Source organism: Aristolochia californica, unplaced genomic scaffold, assembly GCF_029961685.1.
Source record: "Aristolochia californica isolate CCGP_79_NKW_82.1479 unplaced genomic scaffold, dmAriCali1.0.hap1 SCAF_16, whole genome shotgun sequence".
NCBI classification, from domain to species: domain Eukaryota; kingdom Viridiplantae; phylum Streptophyta; class Magnoliopsida; order Piperales; family Aristolochiaceae; genus Aristolochia; species Aristolochia californica.
The window spans coordinates 19,011,236-19,029,721 of record NW_027181837.1 but is presented as its reverse complement, the minus strand read 5'-3'; the positions used below and the strand labels follow the sequence as shown (position 1 = coordinate 19,029,721).

At 36.9% G+C, this 18,486-nt stretch overlaps 1 protein-coding gene across 5 annotated transcripts; it reads left to right on the top strand.

Annotated features, from left to right (window-relative positions):
* The first annotated feature begins 7,189 nt into the window (after positions 1–7,189).
* LOC137952512 (cyclin-dependent kinase G-2-like) lies at positions 7,190–17,310 on the top strand. Of its 5 annotated transcripts, none has more exons than XM_068799584.1 (11): positions 7,190–9,487; positions 9,586–9,714; positions 9,793–9,928; positions 10,017–10,105; positions 10,308–10,419; positions 10,529–10,635; positions 10,722–10,897; positions 11,289–11,368; positions 15,617–15,692; positions 15,771–15,897; positions 16,713–17,310. In XM_068799584.1, the coding sequence occupies exons 1-7, from the start codon at positions 7,899–7,901 to the stop codon at positions 10,822–10,824; spliced, it is 2,265 nt and encodes a 754-aa protein (XP_068655685.1). In that variant the 5' UTR covers positions 7,190–7,898; the 3' UTR covers positions 10,825–10,897; positions 11,289–11,368; positions 15,617–15,692; positions 15,771–15,897; positions 16,713–17,310. The 5 variants fall into 5 exon arrangements, with proteins under 5 accessions (XP_068655685.1, XP_068655684.1, XP_068655683.1 ...); XM_068799583.1 differs by having other exon boundaries at positions 10,975–11,368; XM_068799582.1 differs by having other exon boundaries at positions 10,722–11,368; positions 16,796–17,309.
* The last annotated feature ends 1,176 nt before the right edge of the window (positions 17,311–18,486 follow it).

The window sequence follows — 18,486 nt, the reverse complement described above, 5'->3', positions numbered from 1 at the left end:
AACTGTCCAGAGTCTACTTGCTCTGCCAGGCGTGGTCTTAAGCTCTTGACAGTCAAGCGCTACGAAGACGAATATGATAGGCCCAGGAAGTCTCTCACTCCCACTTCCCCTATCATATCAAGCCACGGTAGCATGGTGCTTAGGGATGCGACGATCGGGTCTTAAACAACCAACCCGGTTACGCTACCCGGACCCAGATTCTGTACTCACAAGTACCCTTATTTATAAACACTTACGTTTCATATTTGAATAATTAAAAGGAAAAAAATACCTTTTTTTCTTTTTACCATCAAAATAAAAATTGAATTATTTAAAAATTAATTATTTCATTTTATTTTTATTTATTATCTTATGCCTTCGTGTGGAAGTCATTTTTCATATTTTATATTTTAATGTTTATGTTTTTTTAATAAATATTTAAAAAAAAAATTGGGTCAGCCCTCCTCGTCGACCTCCCTTTAAAAGAGTGTGTGAGTGTGTGAAAGTCGACCCTTCCTTTCCTCTACATCCGCTGCAAAAAGTGTCAGTCGAACTCATTAAATAGTTTTTTTATTATGTTTCGTTTAAAATAAATATTGATTAAATTTAATTAATCATCCATTTAAAATTATATGAACTAATAAATATAAATTAAATTACATACAAATTTATATTATTATATTAAATTTAATTAATATAAAAATATAAATTATTTAAGTTACTAATATTTATATATAAGATTGAGTATATTTATTTAGTTAATCTTAATTGAGCATATTATTTAATTTAGTAATTAAATAACCTAGTAGGTTAGAAATAAATTAATGACTAAGGTCTAGTGGTGTCAATTAAACTAACCTAATCATGCAATAGTTTGTATTTAATTAACTTAACTTAATTTATTAATAAGACATACATCAAATTAGTAAGATATACTTACTTTATCAATAGAACATACACAAGATTACTAAAACATACTTTATCAATAAGACATACATGAGATTAGTAACACATGCTTACTTATATAATATATAAAATATTTTTTACTTAATTGTAACTTAGTGAGTTTTCATCCTTAATCGAAACACTAATTAAATGATATTAATCATGACCAAGTTGAGTAACTAATATATTAATTGTTTAATTCAATCTTATTTAATATCAATTAAGTGATTAAATAACAAAAAGGCTTGGTCAATCATGTTAACATTCATGGATCCAAATGTGGACAGCTTAATTGAGGGTCAAACCTATGAAAAAGTTGTTGGAGCTACATACGGAGAAATGCCTTAGGCTCATGTAGGAATGTTTGTTGTGCAATATAATGGCTAGACAATGCTAGACAATAATAACATAATTGAGCATATTAATGCCATGTCTGTGATTGGTAAGGAGTTAGCAAGATTAGGTTGTCAAATCCCTGATAAACTTCAAGTGGAAACAGTGATCAATAGTTTGCCTCCTTGGGATTCAGCCATTGTATCGATCAACATGTCCAATATTGTGTTCACTATGAAAAGCCCATCAGCTAAGTGATTATTGAGGCATAGGGGAGAAAAAAAATTGTGACATACTCTATGGTTAATGTTGAAAGTAGGGTAGGACCTCCTACTTCAAAGTCTGAATGTATTCCTTAAAAAAAACAAGCAAAATTTTAAGAAAAAGGGAAGAAAGCCCAATTTAAATAACATGGTCCAGGCAAGAAGATGGGGCCTTGTTCTAAGTATGGCAAGATGGGTCACATAAAAGACAATCGTATTGTTAATGGCAAGGGTGGTGGAAATCAGAAAATAGGGAAAATGGCAACACCAATGATGTCATTTGTGTCATTTATAAGGTTCTACTCATTAGTGTTGTAGATAATGTATGGTGGCTAGATTATGTAGTATCTAGACATGTTGCCAAGCCAAGAGAATTATTTATTGATTTCAAAGAACTAAAAATTGACGATTACAGAGTTTACATGGGCAATAATTCGTATTATGATGTGCTTGACATGGGGACAATTCAGGTAAGGTTGCCAAGTGGTAACCATCTAGTGCTAACTGAGGTGCTTTTCGATCCTACCATTAGGAGGAATTTAATATTAATTTATTGGAGACTCATTTCAAATAGATTGAAGGCCATTGTGGGCGCATGAATAATGTTGTTTTTTTGGTACCTTAGTTAATAGATTGTACAAACGTGATATGTACTTTTATTCTACTACTAATGTAAAAACTGATTTGAGTATCGTGCTTGTTTGTCCCATGATGATTTTTTATTTATGACATTTATATTATTGTCATGTCAATGTTGATAAATTGCACTGTATGGTGAGTAGTGGTTTGTTACCGAAGTTGCATAATGATATGTGTGTATGTGAGAATTGTTTGTCTAGTAAAATGATAAGGTTACCCTTTGGTAAAGTAGAAGTAGTTGAAAATCTTTTAGAAGTCATACGTTTAGATATATGTGGCATTCTTAATGTTAGACTCATAGAAGAATATCTTATTTGACAGCGGCTAGCCAATACACCCAAAAGATCGATCTTTAAGGTGCGGAAAACTACCGCCTACAAGATTGGACAGAACCTCTCTAACACCCACCCCGCTCATTCTCTACCGCCTCTCACGGGATTCGAACGCCAGATGTGACTTGCCCAGCTCTAATACCATGATAGCGACCAGCCAATACTACATAACAGACCGATCTGTTAGGTGCGGAAAGCTACCGCCTACAAGAGTGGACGAAACCACTTTGACACCAACCCCGCCCATTTTCTATCGCTTCTCACGGGATTCAAACGCGGGATGTGGCGTGCCCCAAAACTCCCAATGTCAAGAAGTTGGCCAATACAACCTAAACGACTAGTCGGTTAAGTACGAAAAGCCACCACTCTGATACCATGACAGCGGCTAGCCAATACACCCACAAGACTGATCTTTTAGGTGCAAAAAACTACCATCTACAAGAGTGGACGGAACCACTCTGACATTATTTTATTAAATTTATTGATGATTATTCTAGATTTGATAATATTTATCAATTTATAGAAAATCATATGCTTGAGATAATTTTTTAAAGGATTTAATGTTGAGATTGAAAATCGATTGGGGAGAACCATCAAGAGTTTTAAATTAGATAGAGGAAGAACGCATACTTCTGATTTGTTTAATGAGTTTTCTAAATTGAATGGAATACTTCATTAATTTACACTACCATATATTCCTCAACAACATGGAGTTGCTAAGACAAGGAATCAAACTTTGTAAGATATAATGAGCTCTATGTTAAACTACTCGATGTTTGGAACCCAACTTTTGGACGAGGCATTAGATAACATTGTTTGCATCCTTAATCTAGTTTTATGTAACACCACTAAGTGGGATTTTTTGTAATATTCATGCAATATTCATTATTCATTAAATAATGTGCATCGAATATTATTGAATCGTTTCATTCACGAGGAGCTGGATGAGAAGAAACTCTCATGTCCAGTTCTGTAGTAGAGATGGAACTGAGAAACAACCATCAACTATAACCCCAAAAGAACCAGATTCCGTAAACAACATAGAGGAAGAATGAAGGGATACACCTTATCAGTTATGGACTAGAAAAATCCCAAACTTAAGTAACCTTAGGGTTAAGGGATCGAGGGCACATGTGAAAGTGCTAGATCAAAATAAAGGCGAACTTGATCCTAAAAAAAATGTAATTTTATTGGGTATATTAGTCACCAGAGAGAAGGCTATCGATTTGTTGTATACCACTCTAATGGGTCAATAGAGGTACTTGAAAGTTGTGATGCATATTTTTTTAGAAGAAGAACTTGACCCAAGAAACCCAGTCAAGAAAGTTGAGTTGTTTGAACTTCAACGACTAAAAGAGTCTTTTGTTGAACAAGAAGTCATTGAAACCTCTAAATAAGTTGATCCAATCACTTGTATTCTTAGAAATAGAAGACCCTCAACATTGAAGGGTTACTATGTCATGATCAGTGTAATTTCATTTGAAGTTCCTTACAGGTAAGGTTCTTATTGATCAATCGATCTGGACGGATGATCCATCATTTCGTGTAAAATTTGCTTGCCTAGACAACTATGATCGATCAATCTCCAAGGGATAATTGATTATGCGTTATAGTATGAAATGGCCATATCTTAGATGGTCGATCAATCGACTATGGTTAATTGATCATTCCAATGCCAGATTAAAAATGTATATTTTATAAAGTATGGAAATTTCTCTATGAGTGCTCTAACATGTTTCTAAGTGATGTTTGTGATGATTCTAAATATGTCTATAAGCAATTTAGATCCTAAAACTCTGATCTCACAAGTACCTAAGGAATAGGAGTTCGGAATACTCTCTTACAAAATTTGACTGAGTTAAATGTTTGCCTATGATGTTTGAACTCGAGTCTTCCCGTTGTCTTCTTTCTTGTGGGTGCATCTTCAAAAGATGTTCTTCAATTGTGCTTGGGGTCTTCATTTTGGCTTTGATGCTTTAGACCATGAGATGCTCTTGAAGGTGAATTAAATGAAATACTTTAGATTTACAAGTTATTAGTTCAATTAAGTTTCGTTGTCATCAAAAGCAACATGGGAGTCAACCTATGGTGAACAATTTGGTTCATATTGGTTTCACATATTCAGATTATGTAGGTGATCCTGATGATAATAAATCAACTTTGGGTTTTACTTTTATAATTGGTGGTACAATAATTTTGTGGGGTGGTAAGAGAAACAATAGCAAACTTGGGATTAGTTGTAAATTCACTAAATCTATGACTCTTCTACTCAAAATGTAATTAAACTTTTCCCTTCATGTCTTTCTTAACTTCACATAAGTCCTTCGTGATCTTAACTTTCTTCTTGCTTAGCTAAATCTTGTTATGAAAACTAACCAAATAGCTATATGGAAGAAACTAACCATATGTACATGCTAGATTTAAATCATTAGTAGTACTTACCTATTATTTACTGTTGTTATAATCTAGAGATCCAAAGTAAAATTTAAGCATTAGCATGTTAGAGATAAATAAGATGGAAGAAGGCTTCAGGTTCATCAGGTAGCCCCTATTCGTCACTTTTATGCGATGAAACAACATAACATAATCATTTTAGGATTCGTGTAAGGTTAGTCATGCAATGGTGTATGGTTTTTTATTGTGGGTAAAGGGTTTTTTTATGCTTAATTACCTTTTTTATTTATTTTAGGCGTAATCATGTAATCATAGCCACACATACGATGATTTAATTATATATTTTTGGTTTAGTGATTTTGTATCATATTTAGCTTTACAATAAACTTAAAAACATCGGGCCGACCTGATTTGAGAAATTGATCTTCTTTGGGTAGTTGTTATTCTCCTAATGTTGTCTTCCTTTTCTCGACACGTTTGTCCTCAATCCACATGTGATAACCCTTATTTTAGAAATTGATCTAAAGTGAAGTTTATATCTATCAACTTCTTCAGAGTTATTTAGTTTTTAAGAATACTCTTTGTTAATGTGTCTAGACTTTTTAGATGTTTTTTTAGTCTAGACTTTGAGTCTTTTTCTATGAAAGAAAGGAGGTTAGACTCAAGTCAACTAACCCTAACTTCACTTGACTTTTTTTTTTTCATGTAAAAAAAGTTATACTAAAAAAATAGTACCATTTATTTTGTTATATATATATATATATAAGTCAATATTTTATTTTTATTGATAAAAAGTGATAAGCATAAAAAGGTCAAGGAACTTTAACAATAAATGCATAGGATAAGAAATAAATACAGAATAAAAAAATTTGATTCATTAAACCGATTTGATGGTTAATTAGAAATTAGGTGATCCTAACTTTATGGACTTAACTATGTGCATTCTTTTTTATTTTATATATAATATATTTAATTCTTAAAGACAAATTCTTTTGATAATTTTTGTATGCAATCCAATTAGATGCTACCGTTTGATTTGTGGGATCCCATTTTTTTATAAAAACAATCTAAGATTAAGGCATAGTATTTAAAATATTACCTTGCTACTAGTCTATGCTAATTAAAACACGTTGGTGTCGCAGATTTGATCACCGCAGAAGTGTTTGCCCTCCATTACCGTGTTAAAGTTTTCAAGGTCTCTCTTTAGGGAAAACTCCTTATTGAAGGTGATTCCAAAGTTGTCATCAGCTGGTGCTCGAGATACTTCTCCCCCAATGGAGACATTGCACCATTACATCCTCTATCTCAGATATTGTATCTAGCATTTCATATTTGTGACATCATGTTCTTAGACCGGTTAACTATTCGACCGTTAGATTAGCTAAATTTGGGACCTCCAAATAATTTCTCACTATTTGGGACGATCACTCTAACATGTAATATGTAACTCAGCTCCGTTGTAGCTTTCTCTTTAATAAAATCATTAATATATAAAAAAGATTAAAAAAAAAGTTATAATCACATAAATAACCTATAATAACCTTGTTGAATTTAAGACCCCATGATTGAAACCTCGAGCAAGACGAGAGAGGGAGAAGAAAAAGAGCAAAAGAGAGAGAGAGAGAGAGCTCGGGTAGAGAGGAAAAAGGCTAGAGAGAAATTCTTTAAGAGTTCAGAAGTGGAGAGCTTGATTGAACTTTTTAACCAATACCCTATTTATACTATTTTTATTACATATTTAGAGATTCTAATATCCCTAATTACATCAATCATGATTATCCAAATCTACATAAATTAAGGGAAGATAAATTGATTACATCTTCAACTAATGTGATAAGGATTTCAGGTTGTGTGATGACTCATCATGCCACCTCACGTGATCATGCTGGGTTACACCTTGTAACAAACCTTAATTAAGTTTTTGAATATTAAAAATTTACTTATGATTGTTGTATTTAAAAAAATAACAAAAAAGGAAAACTGGGTACATGAAGCAAAAAAGGGCACAACAAGTTAAGAAGAATCCCCTTATTTTTTTTAATCAAAACACATATTTTAAATGATTATGTTATTACTAATTAAAATTTTTATAATAATCTTAAGAAAGTTTTCGAATTTTAATTTTTGGACTTTTTGAGAGCTGTATTTGAAAATTATATATATTTAGAAGTATAACCTTCGAGTAATTAAAATTTTAAAACCACCCAATTATTCCACGTTTGCTTTCCCAAACAGATGACGAATTGAGTTTTTTAACAAGAAAGTGGCGGAACGGTATTTATTTTCGAAGCGATGATTCTTTCACCCGGCGGCCGTAACCTCCCAAGAGAGAAACCGGAAAGCGAAAGCGTACTCTCCCTGTTTCCCCTTTCCCCATTATTGTCCCCAAAGTGACGATCCCTAGCACAGAGCAGCAGCACGATCAGCCATTGTTTCCCCGTGGATTAGTCTCCTTCTGTTCTCACTGCAGCTTCGCTTCCTAGTGCGGTTGGTTTTCGGAGTGTCAGCTCCTTCGTTTCTACCCTCGTTGGTAATCTCCTCCCCAATTAGTTGTGACTGCAATTCCCGTCGACGTTAGGGTGCTGCTTAGAAGCTCTCTGAGTTTCTTGGTATTATCCCTCAGTTTCTTTCTTTTGTCACTTGCGGTTTCTCTCTTATCGTTAGTTTTTTAGGGTTTCGCTACTCAAAATCTTGGTTGTCTGCAATTACCTATCGGAGCTGAAAAGAAATACAAAATTCTGTTGCAGTCAAGGATAGAGAGGCTTCCTGCGAAGGTTTTATAGGACTTCAGTGAATCATTGATGCCTACAGTTGCTGGATCTGTCGCCTTTTGGTTTTTTAGGGAAATTACTGTTGGGACGGCGACGACAGGAACTTGTTGAACTTACCTATTCTTTTTTGCCATCTGTATCGTTTTAGTGGGGTTTTCCCCACCCGATTGGGCAAGGGGATTTGCTAAGGCTTCCGGTCGTCTTGTTGCGTTCTTTATTGCAGTATTTTGCTTTGGAATTTCATGGCGGCTGGAAGACATGGAGGCTACCGTGACCATGAATTTGGAGAACAGGAGGCTGATATTGATGTTTCTAGGGGAAAAGAATATTACTTCTCTAGAGAGGAATTTGCTCGTGAACGGGAGCGTGGCGGGCATCGGGGCCATGCTGTTGAGCGAGGAAGAGACCGAGATATCAGAGATAGGGTTAGGGTTAGACAACGAGATGTCAAGGAAAGAGAAGTGGTGAATGGTGGGTACCACTCATCTCCTGACATGAATAACTCAGGGACTGGCGGGAGTCATAGAAGTAAGCGCAGTGGATTCTCTGTTCGGCCTTCTGACCGAGAGCCAGGTGAACTGTCAAGCGGTAGTGGTTCTGATGATCCTGACGTACCTGAATCCCGTCTCAGGGATAACGAGGATCTATCTTCTGATAACGGAGCTAGGTTAGTCCCGGAGAAGAAGAGGAAGTTTTCACCAATTGTGTGGGACATTGAAGAAAAGCAAAAGAATAGTTTTTCTAGGAATAAAGCTGACCCGCCTAACCTTCCTCTCTCCCCTCCTCCTCCCTTTCCTCAGGATTTACGCCCATCTCCATATCACAATCAAAATGATGTTGTACAACCCTCGTTGGGCACAAACAACCTTAGCAAATTGGAAGCCTCCCCTGCTGAAGCTGAAACAGCACTCAGTTCAGTTGGATCGATGGCTATGGAGTCATCCACTAAGCTATCTCCTGCTCCCCCTGAGCACGATGAAGGTATTGAGCAGGACATCAGGCTTCCAGAAGAGGAAGAGTATGTTCCTACTAGGAATATCTCAGCATCCCGATGGGCTAATGAAAATGATTCTCCTAGGGATGAAGGCGAAGTTTCTGAGGAGCAAAATAGAAGTAAAAAGAGGAAACTTATGCCTCAGACTGAGTCTATTGGGTCAAAAAGGCTTCCTAGCCCAGAGCTTGGGGAGGTCATCCGAGAGGGATCTGAAGATGCTCGATCCAAGTCATCTGGCTCCAGTAGAGATGATCATCAAAATGGGTCCACTGGTGAGGACGAATTTGAGTTGGATGAGAATGACTATATGGATGTTGATCAGGAAGATGGAAATGGTGACGGCAGTGATGGTCATCAGTCTGACACAGATGTTGATGGTGTAAATGATTCCCATATGATTGTGAAGCCAGTTGCACCTCCACAGAGGAGTATAAACATGCTGAGAGGTTGTAGGAGTGTTGATGAGTTTGAGAAATTGAACAAGATAGATGAAGGCACATATGGTGTTGTATTTAGAGCCAGGGACATGAAGGCTGGTGAGATTGTTGCTTTGAAGAAAGTGAAAATGGCGAAAGAAAGAGAAGGTTTCCCCTTGACCTCTTTAAGGGAAATTAACATCCTATTGTCTTTTCATCATCCATCCATTGTTGATGTAAAGGAAGTTGTTGTTGGTAGTGACCTTAACCAGATTTTCATGGTTATGGAGTACATGGAACATGATCTTAAAGGGCTGATGGAAACCATGAAGCAGCCTTTTAGCCAGAGCGAAGTTAAGTGCTTGATGTTACAGTTGTTGGAGGGTATCAAGTATCTTCATGATAATTGGGTCCTTCACAGGTACTTTTTTGCAACATTCAGGTTCCAATTTCATGATTATTTTGTTTATCATTGATCTTGTATGTTGAATACATTAATAACTTTGCTCATCTTCCTAGGGATTTGAAGACATCAAATCTTCTGTTGAACAATCGGGGTGAGCTTAAGATTTGTGACTTTGGGCTGGCTCGCCAGTATGGCAGCCCATTGAAACCTTACACTCATTTGGTTGTTACTCTATGGTATAGGTAAGTGCATTTTTTTATGCCACATTATCTCTCTATTTCTCACATTAATTTTACTGCACTAACTGTAATATCTTACAGGGCACCTGAACTTCTGCTTGGAGCAAAGGAGTACTCAACTGCCATTGACATGTGGTCACTGGGATGCATCATGGCTGAAATGTTAGCAAAGGAGCCATTGTTCAGTGGGAAAAGTGAAATTGATCAGCTTGACAAGGTGATAAAATCCGTCTCCAATTCTCTTTAATGTTGGTGTTTGCTATTTTCCTGTTTGGCTCAGTTTTGTGGTCCCTGCTGAACTGTAGATATTTAAAACCATTGGCACACCGAGCGAGAAAATATGGCCTGGATTTGCCAAGTTACCTGGAGTCAGAGTGAACTATACCAAGCAACCGTAAGTCATTGGTTACTATTTTTTCACTTGTGTTTTCTATCCCTTTTGGATGTTCCATTGTGTTCTTATTTCAACCACTGTTTTCCCAGGCTTTCCAGCTATCTGTGATTCTGGTCAGGCTTCTGGTTTGCCATGATGGCACATTCTCAGTTTCTTGGTACATCTTTCAGATTTATAGTAACCACTAACATTTTCCTTTCAGGTATAATAAGTTACGGGAGAAGTTCCCACCTGCTTCTTTCTCTGGTCGTCCGATCCTCTCTGAAGCGGGGTTTGATCTGTTGAACAAACTTCTTACTTATGATCCTGAGAGGGTGTGTTTTATTTACTCTTTTCCTGTAGTTTAAGTATTTGTGATTTGTAGCTGCTTTTTCAGGTTGTCAGATTAATTATCCTCTGTATGTCTTATGTTTTCCTTTGCAGCGTATAACAGCTGAAGCTGCTCTTAATCATGAGTGGTTCCGAGAAGTTCCTTTGCCCAAATCAAAAGATTTCATGCCAACTTTTCCTGCTCAACATGCTCAAGATAGGTCTGCTTGTTTTGTATAATTTAAAACCTATCCTTAATATGGTTTGATCTTTACATCTGAAGTTGCTATATCTGTGACCTTTCTAGGCGTTTGCGACGGATCATGAAGAGCCCTGATCCACTGGAAGAGCTGCGGAGGAAGGAGTTGAAGCAAGGTGATTTGGTAGGTGCTGGTGGTCTGTTTGGCTGACTTGATAGGAAGAGAATGTATATATCTGTTGGAGCACGTCCCACCCCTTTGAGGTGTTTGCCTGGAGGATGAGGTGAGAGATTGTAACATCGCATCCAGAGATTGCAATACTTTTAGTGTGAGACAAGGATTGATGCTGTTCTGTAGCAGGCACCCTTTGAATGACTTTCGGTGGAGAAAGATCCCCTCTTTTGTTATCTGCGATCAATACCAATTATGTTGCAGGAATTTTTGTCTGCAGATTCAATGATCATAAAAAATGCCTTGCAAGGTGGGGCATTGTAGCATTTCTTTGGGTAAAATCGGTTTCATTTGAAACTCCCATGTATGTAACATATAGTTTTTATTGACACACTGTAAACGATGCTTCAAAATCTGGCTTTGGTACCAGAAAATTGATTGGTCAATATTGCCTTTGAACTTTTTATTGCCTTTTCGTTTAATCTTCACATTGTCTTTGCAAGAGGTGATTCGTGTGAAGCAGTGGAGGTGGGTGTTATTTGCTCTTAATTTCTGAAGAAGTTGAAAGGTTTACATGCTCAAGGTAAATTGTTTGACTGCTGTCGGTGGAATGTGAATAAACTCTAGGATTTTGCTAGCTATTAATCGCTCAATTACATAGTTGAAGTGAATTTAATTTAGAATGCACTTAGATCCTTTCATGGATATTCATTATTGTATGCAGTTCTCATTATATGATAGTCTCCTCAAGAAGCCCCCATTAAATAAAATACTTATTTAAATGTTCTTTGAAGTTATCATGTCTCTGATTCTGGTGCACGACTACAGTAATATATCTGTTCTAGCCATGATTCAACTCCAAAGAAAACTTGCTTAAAATTTAATTATGTTCGTAGGCTGGGATCAGCCTCTTTTTTTTCTTTTTTCGAATGCATGTGGATGTTTTTTTTTTGATAAGGATGTATTTATATATAAACAAGAAAATTACAAAGGAGGAATTATCTGTTCTAGCCATGATTCAACTCCCTCACAACCAGAGATTGTAGGGACGCTCCTTGCTTTGCTAGCACATCTGCAGCCGAATTTGCAGATCTCGGAATGTGAGACCAAATACAAGTGAAAAGTGCGGTAATATCTAAAATTTCCCGAAAGATATCCCAATGGCGCCATGGAGGGGGGGAGGCACGTTCACACCATCCAATGACCACCTTTGAGTCTCCTTCAATATGAATTGGACCACTGCAATTGTCTCTAAAAATGTGGAGCCCATTGAGAAGGCCATTAAGCTCAACCGTTGTAGAGTCAGAAATGCCTAAAGGTCCAGCATAAGAAAAACATTGATTGCCAGATGAATCTGAAATAATTCCCCCAAAACCAGCAATCCCCGGGTTGCCAAGTGATGTGCCATCAAAGTTCAACTTGAGGTAGCCAGCTTCCGGGGGGGTCCATTCCTATATTACTGGAGCCCTGATCCCAAAGTGCTTCCTAGCCACGATATTCCAATTATCTCGAATAGAGGTTCCTTTGAAGGAGGAAAAGACCTTCTTAGTTATGAACCAAGAAGATATTTGCCCCGACACCCTTTCTGCTACTCTTACATTCGATTCATTTTTAGCCTCGAATCTCCTTCGGTTGCGTTCATTCCATAGCCCCCATGGTACGAAACTGGCACAAGCAGATAACAACATTTTTCCAAGACCCGGGAGGGGTAGGCCAACTATCGACTTGCTGAAAGAGATCAAATCAGTTGATATGCAAAATTGTAGCCCCATTTTGCCTAAAACAGAGGTCCACACATACCATGCAATGTAGGAGAATATGACTGACAGTTTCCGCTTCAATGTTGCATAGAGGACAGAGGGAGTCAATAGCTGGGTGGCCCCTTCTACTAAGCGCATCACTCGTGAGAATCTTACTTTGGCAAGCGCTGCACATGAAGTATTTTATCTTTGGAGGTGCACAGAGACGCCTTACAAAGTGAATTTCATGCTCCCTTAGCATCGAATCTCAACCATTAATAAAACTGAATGCAGATGAGACTGAAAATTTTCTACTTTTGTCAGGCCACTAGATAAGCTTGTCCTCATCAGAAGGTCTCATTTTGACAGATTTCAATGAGTCCAGTAAACAAATTGCTTCCAAAGCTTCTGAGTTTGACAGACCCCTTCACGGGTGTGGTTCAGACTCCCCCTTCCCCCCTCAAATGCATCAACAACTGACATCCCCCTTTGTGCAGAGAAGAGGAAAAGATTCCTGAAGGAGCTTCTCAAAGGCTCTTGCCCTGTCCATAAATCATCCCAAAATTTAAGCGACCGACCATTTCCGACATGGAATCTTATTGTTGAGGAGAATTTCGGGAGCAATGTGAATAATGATCTCCATATTGAGGACAATCCTCTCCGATTTCCACCAGACATCCACCATTGGGAGCTCCAACCCAACTTGGCTCAGACCATGTCCTTCTAGAGATTAGAAGAATTCGTGTTGAGTTTCCATAACCATTTCAAGAGCAAGGCTTGATTCATTTCTTTTGTTTTCGGAATCCCTAAACCGCCCAATCTCTTTGGAAAACAAACTTGCTCCCGTCTGACCGAGTGATATTTAAAAGTGTTACTTGATCCCCTCCACAAAAACCTTATTTTGATCTTATCCATAGCTTTACATACCGATGAGGGGCAAGGCATAAAGGACAAAGCATAGTTTGGGATTCCTGCAATAACTGATTTAAGAAGAATGAGTCTACCAACTTTACTGAGAAGACGCCCCTTCCAAGTTGCTAAACGGGATTCCATTGGTTCCATAGACTCTGGGATATACGCCCATTGAAGAGGGGAAGGCCAATGTATGTAGCTGGGAGGCTTGCGGTTGAGCATGCAAATAAATTTGCAATATCTGCCAGAAGCTCATGGCCAACGTTGAAGCCGATGAGGGAGGTTTTCCTCCAGTTGATTTTCTGCCCAAATGCTATTTCAAAAAGGCCCAAAACTGCTTTGATATTTTTGGCTTCCTCTATGGTTCCGATTCCAAATAATATGGTGTCATCCACATACTGTAGAATAGGAATGTTGAAAGCTTGCTGGGGGCTAGTAGGGGGAAGCCATCCGAGATTAACGGCTGTGTAAATTTTAGCCGAGATGAATTCTGCTACTATATTGAATAAGAGAGGAGAGAGAGGGTCACCTTGTCTGATCCCCCTGGTACCTTTGAAGTAGCCATAGACTGAACCATTGAGGATGAGGGAGTATGAAGTCGATCCCACACAGTTTCTGATCCAAAACCTCCATTTTCCCCCCAAACCCATTTTCTCCATTGTCTCATAAAGCAAGATCCAATTGACTCTGTTGAAAGCTTTTTCCAGATCAAGCTTAAGGGCGATCCTCGGGTCCTGGTTATGACGAAAGTGATCCATGAGCTCGTGAGCTGCCATTGTGGAATCTAAGATTTCCCTCCTCTTAAGGAAAACTCCTTGCCCTTTGTGGATGACGATAGGAAGCAACACTTTTAAACGCCGAGCCAAGATTCTTGCAATAATTTTATATGCACTCGTCACAAGGCTGATTGGGCGGAAATCCTCTGGCTTTTCAACATTAGCTTTCTTTGGATACATTTGTTGTTATGTCCATGGGTATCTGATATTGTTTTCATACTCTAGCTGTATCAGTTTCACTTAATGCTACTAAGGTCCTATTGAGGTTGCATAGGGATGGGTGCTAATTAAGAAATATATGGATTCAACAAGACTCCGCATGTTATTTATGGTAGTAGTACAACCACTTTCATGTGTTTAACATGAAGGGACCAAATTGCAGCATCTCTTTGTTGTGATTGTAATAAATTGTTTAGGTGGTTTTGTCTAGAATTTACATGTTAGATCAAACTGCAGCATTCTCTTTGTTGTTATTGTCATAGATTGATTAGTTAGGCAGTTCTATCAAGAACTAGCTTATCTTTTTCTGTAGCGCTTCATGCTCTAGTGGATTCGCATCTTTGAATTCTTGTAGTCTAATTACTTGATGAGATTGGAGGGCAATCTCTGAAATGCACTTCAATATATGTTTTTTTTTAAACTTTAGTTAGATGAAGTAATTTGGTATAATCTGTTGTCTTGAAGGACCTTCTGAATCTTTGTTTTTAACAGTTTATATGGTTTTACTTCTATGGGGATTGAGTAAAATTGCATCTTGTAGTGACAAAAGGAAAGTATCCCATCTTTTTAAAAGAGTGAGAAAAGTTTTTGACATATTTTCTTCTTATAATTGACAAGTGTTTGAAGTCATACTGAAAGTAGAGTGTATTTGTTCTTTGTCAAAATGTCTAAGGCTTCCTCTTTGAGCTTAATGAGATATGTAAAAGATTGCTTATGGAACATACATACCATTGCATGCAGTTTTTAAGTAGTGGCTTCCTCAAAAGGTACAATGTTTGGTGGATTCCGTGCTTGAGTAATATCTATGGAGGGGTGTTCTTTTAATGAGCTTTCGTTGACTATCCTTTTAACTTTTGGTGGCAAGAGGTTTTACTGTGGTCAGTCCTACTCTAGCTTATTTCTCGCCTGTATAGATGACTCTTTTTGAACTCGAAGTCCAATAATTATTTGAGTTTTGAAATGTGTTGGGTGCTGAACATAAAATTTTATTTTGTTAAGGAGTGGCTGTCAACTAGTTTCTGTGCAGTTGCAGTTTCACTCTGTATCTTTGGGTTCCTTGTTGCTGTAATTAACTAGGTGGAGTGACATTTTGAAAATCACCCGGGTGTTACCTTTTCTGTATGTGGTATTTGGAGGCACCAGAGTGTTCATAACAGTTGTCTGCAAATGTTACTGCTGTATCAGAGCTGGCAGGTTGAAGGTGTAGGCCAGCTACGAGAGGCCTTTGGAAGATGGATGCACTTTATGGGGCTTATCAGAGGTACAGAGTCATTTCTTGTCATTCTTTGATGATGTGAAATGTCACGCAGCTTATAAGACGTTGCTTCCCTTGCCTCAGATCATTTTCCCGGAGAAATGACAAGATGTTTTATGGGAAAGGTCCTGTTATGGCATCTTTGACACTGCATTTGGCCATAACTTGCAATGTCTAATGGTCCTCAGGAGTGTAGGTCCAACTTCAGTGAGTGAGTCCTCTTTTTATTTCTCCTGCTTCAATTTTGAGTTAAGCCATCAGAATTCTTTGCTGCGCTCAACTTTTTTATAACTTTTGAAGTTTCTTCCCTTGATGTGAAATATCATATCCGATGAAGGCTTTTTATGCAGACATTGTTGTGGTTGCTTTGCTTATAGAGATTTTGGAAAGTCTACAGTGTAGGGTGAGATTAGCAATTTGTGCAAGTTTCAAGTTCTGCTGTAGGACTACAATGGGAGTTCGAGGTCTTGGACCATTTCTAGCTGAACTGTTTTTATGTGTTATCATTTAATAATTTCTGCCGTTTGATTTATTGCATGAAATCAAGTGCTATGCATGTTTTAGAGTTACATTTGATTTGTTACCTAATTGGTGATCAGTGTCAAACTTGCTTTTGTTAAAGTAACTATAGTCTTTGATGTTTGTGTTCATGATTGTTCAGTTTTTCTCAGCTACACATCCCTCATCAGTCGTTCTCCCCAAAAATAAAATAAAATAATGGAATGTATCTCATCGGTCCTATTTTAGAATTTTCTGTCTGCATTTAGGGTTTGAAGAAAATTAGTTACTTGGGGTGCGCATCAGTGAGTCGTAAGGTTTATATTTGAAGGAAAATAGTTATGATAAGATAAAAGAGGCTTAATTTGTAAAAGAAAATTCTGTTAACCAACCGACCTAAGCTTTGAGAAAGAGCCTAACTTTTGTTTATTGCAATTCTTTGGATCGTGGTTCTCAGGATATTTTTTTTAGTGTTTCTATCTCTTCTGTTTGTTCTATACCCATTTTTTTTTTTTTTTTGGGCTGAAGAGAAACCGTGTAGCAAAGTTGCGGAGATGAAGTGCCCTGACATTATTATCCTTAAGCTGCCTGACGTGATTTTCTGGTGTCAGTTTCAAGCATTGGAAAGCCTGTATTGTTCATCCGAAGCCTGTGAAGAAATGATATATTATCTCGTAACGTGTGCCAGTGTTTTAGTTGCGTTGGCTATTTTGTTGCAGTTTTCGTGCCATTAGCAGTTACAGACATGCCACCCAAGGTTTTATAGTGAAGTGCTCGTGTAAGCTGTTGCTGCCATCAATGTGGTGGGTCTTCAGACGTTGAATGAAAGCGAATTTACCTGTTTCCTAGGTGATTATTTATTAAATGATAATGGGTATTTGTTCGAGTGTTTTTTAGATTCGATCTTATGCAATAGCACGAAAGAAATTTACTTGAATAAATCCTTCAAGTAGGCTTGATAGAGAGGGAGAACAACACCTCTAATAATGCTCTCCAACTCTTTCGATCTCTTTTGCTTACTCCGAGTTAGTTCTCTTTCTCTATTTTTGTTTGAAGAATCTCTGTAAGTTTCAAAAGTTTGTTTTAATTTCTTGTATATTCTAGTATGAGCTATCAAAATAAGTCTTGTACAGATTGTGGGTTCTTAATTTGGTGCAAATTTAATATATGGATGAACCATTGTATCTTTAAAGAATCTTGAGCTGAAATTTCAAAAAGGAGTCGAGCACATAAGGATGAAGACTGAAACAAGGACTCCAAACCTATTTACTAGTAGTTTTGAAATTAAAAAGGATTCAACCCTACAGGAAACAAAAATATATAAGAGTTGACGACATGAAAAGGATTCAAAAACAGCTGAATAAAAAAGGAAAACGAAGGTTTTGACCCTAGAATAGTGGATTTGATCCCTGTAGGAAACAAAGTACAAAGGATTCGAGTAAGAAAAGAAGGATTCAACTGATACAGTTGTTAGAAGCAAAAGAGGATTTGATCATCATGCTACATAAGAAAATTTATGACTTTTTTTATGTAATAGTAGGATAAATAGATCTTCAAATTTACTAAATAGAGTTTAGTAAGTATTTTTCCTAACTTTGGAATATTTTTAAATGAGTTTTGACTAAGGTTAGATTCATGGCAAATCTTAAGCAATGAATAATTTTTTTAATTGGGATTTTGGGCTATAAATACCCCAAACTTCTCTTTCCTGTCAGCACAATTTTTCAATTTCCAAGAAGAAGGTATCATTCCAAAGATTTTCCTCAAAAGGGTTGTATTCCTGCTTCAAATTTCATATACTTAGAAAACTTTTCTTTTGAAAGAGGGTTTGATATATTTTGTAATCAAACTCTCATTGTGAATTACAAAATTTCTTTTTAGCTAGCTTATTCAATTAAATTTTATCATCAACATTAAGTGCTACACATGTATTTGTAGTTTCACCTAGGATTAAGGTGTAATTGAATTGTTTTGTATACTACCTTTCAAGGAGCTTATTTTGTTTTAAAAGACACCCCCACATGTGTAGGGTGGGCTTAGGGTAAATGGAAAAACTCTTTAATAAGAGGTGACATGACTTTGTAATTTTCAAACTGGTATATGCCCTTTTATATCTTTTTCTATTAAGAGGTGTAGCACTAAGGGCATTATTGTGAGTGTAAATAACTCTCTATGAGTCTACTTTCTATTCCAATAAACTATTTTTCACTTTGATCTTTTTAGAAAGAGATCCACATTGGAAGAATACAAAGTTATGCTGGTAGTCTATTGCATACGGAAATCCAATTTTTTTGCTTCAATT

What these genes read in the sequence shown, in the direction of transcription:
- LOC137952512 (XM_068799584.1), top strand. Translation starts at nt 7,899, where the DNA reads ATGGCGGCTGGAAGACATGGAGGCTACCGTGACCATGAATTTGGAGAA. An exon ending in AAATTGATCAGCTTGACAAG is followed by an intron (nt 9,929 to 10,016) that starts GTGATAAAATCC and finishes GCTGAACTGTAG; the next exon opens with ATATTTAAAACCATTGGCAC. An exon ending in GTGAACTATACCAAGCAACC is followed by an intron (nt 10,106 to 10,307) that starts GTAAGTCATTGG and finishes TTTTCCTTTCAG; the next exon opens with GTATAATAAGTTACGGGAGA.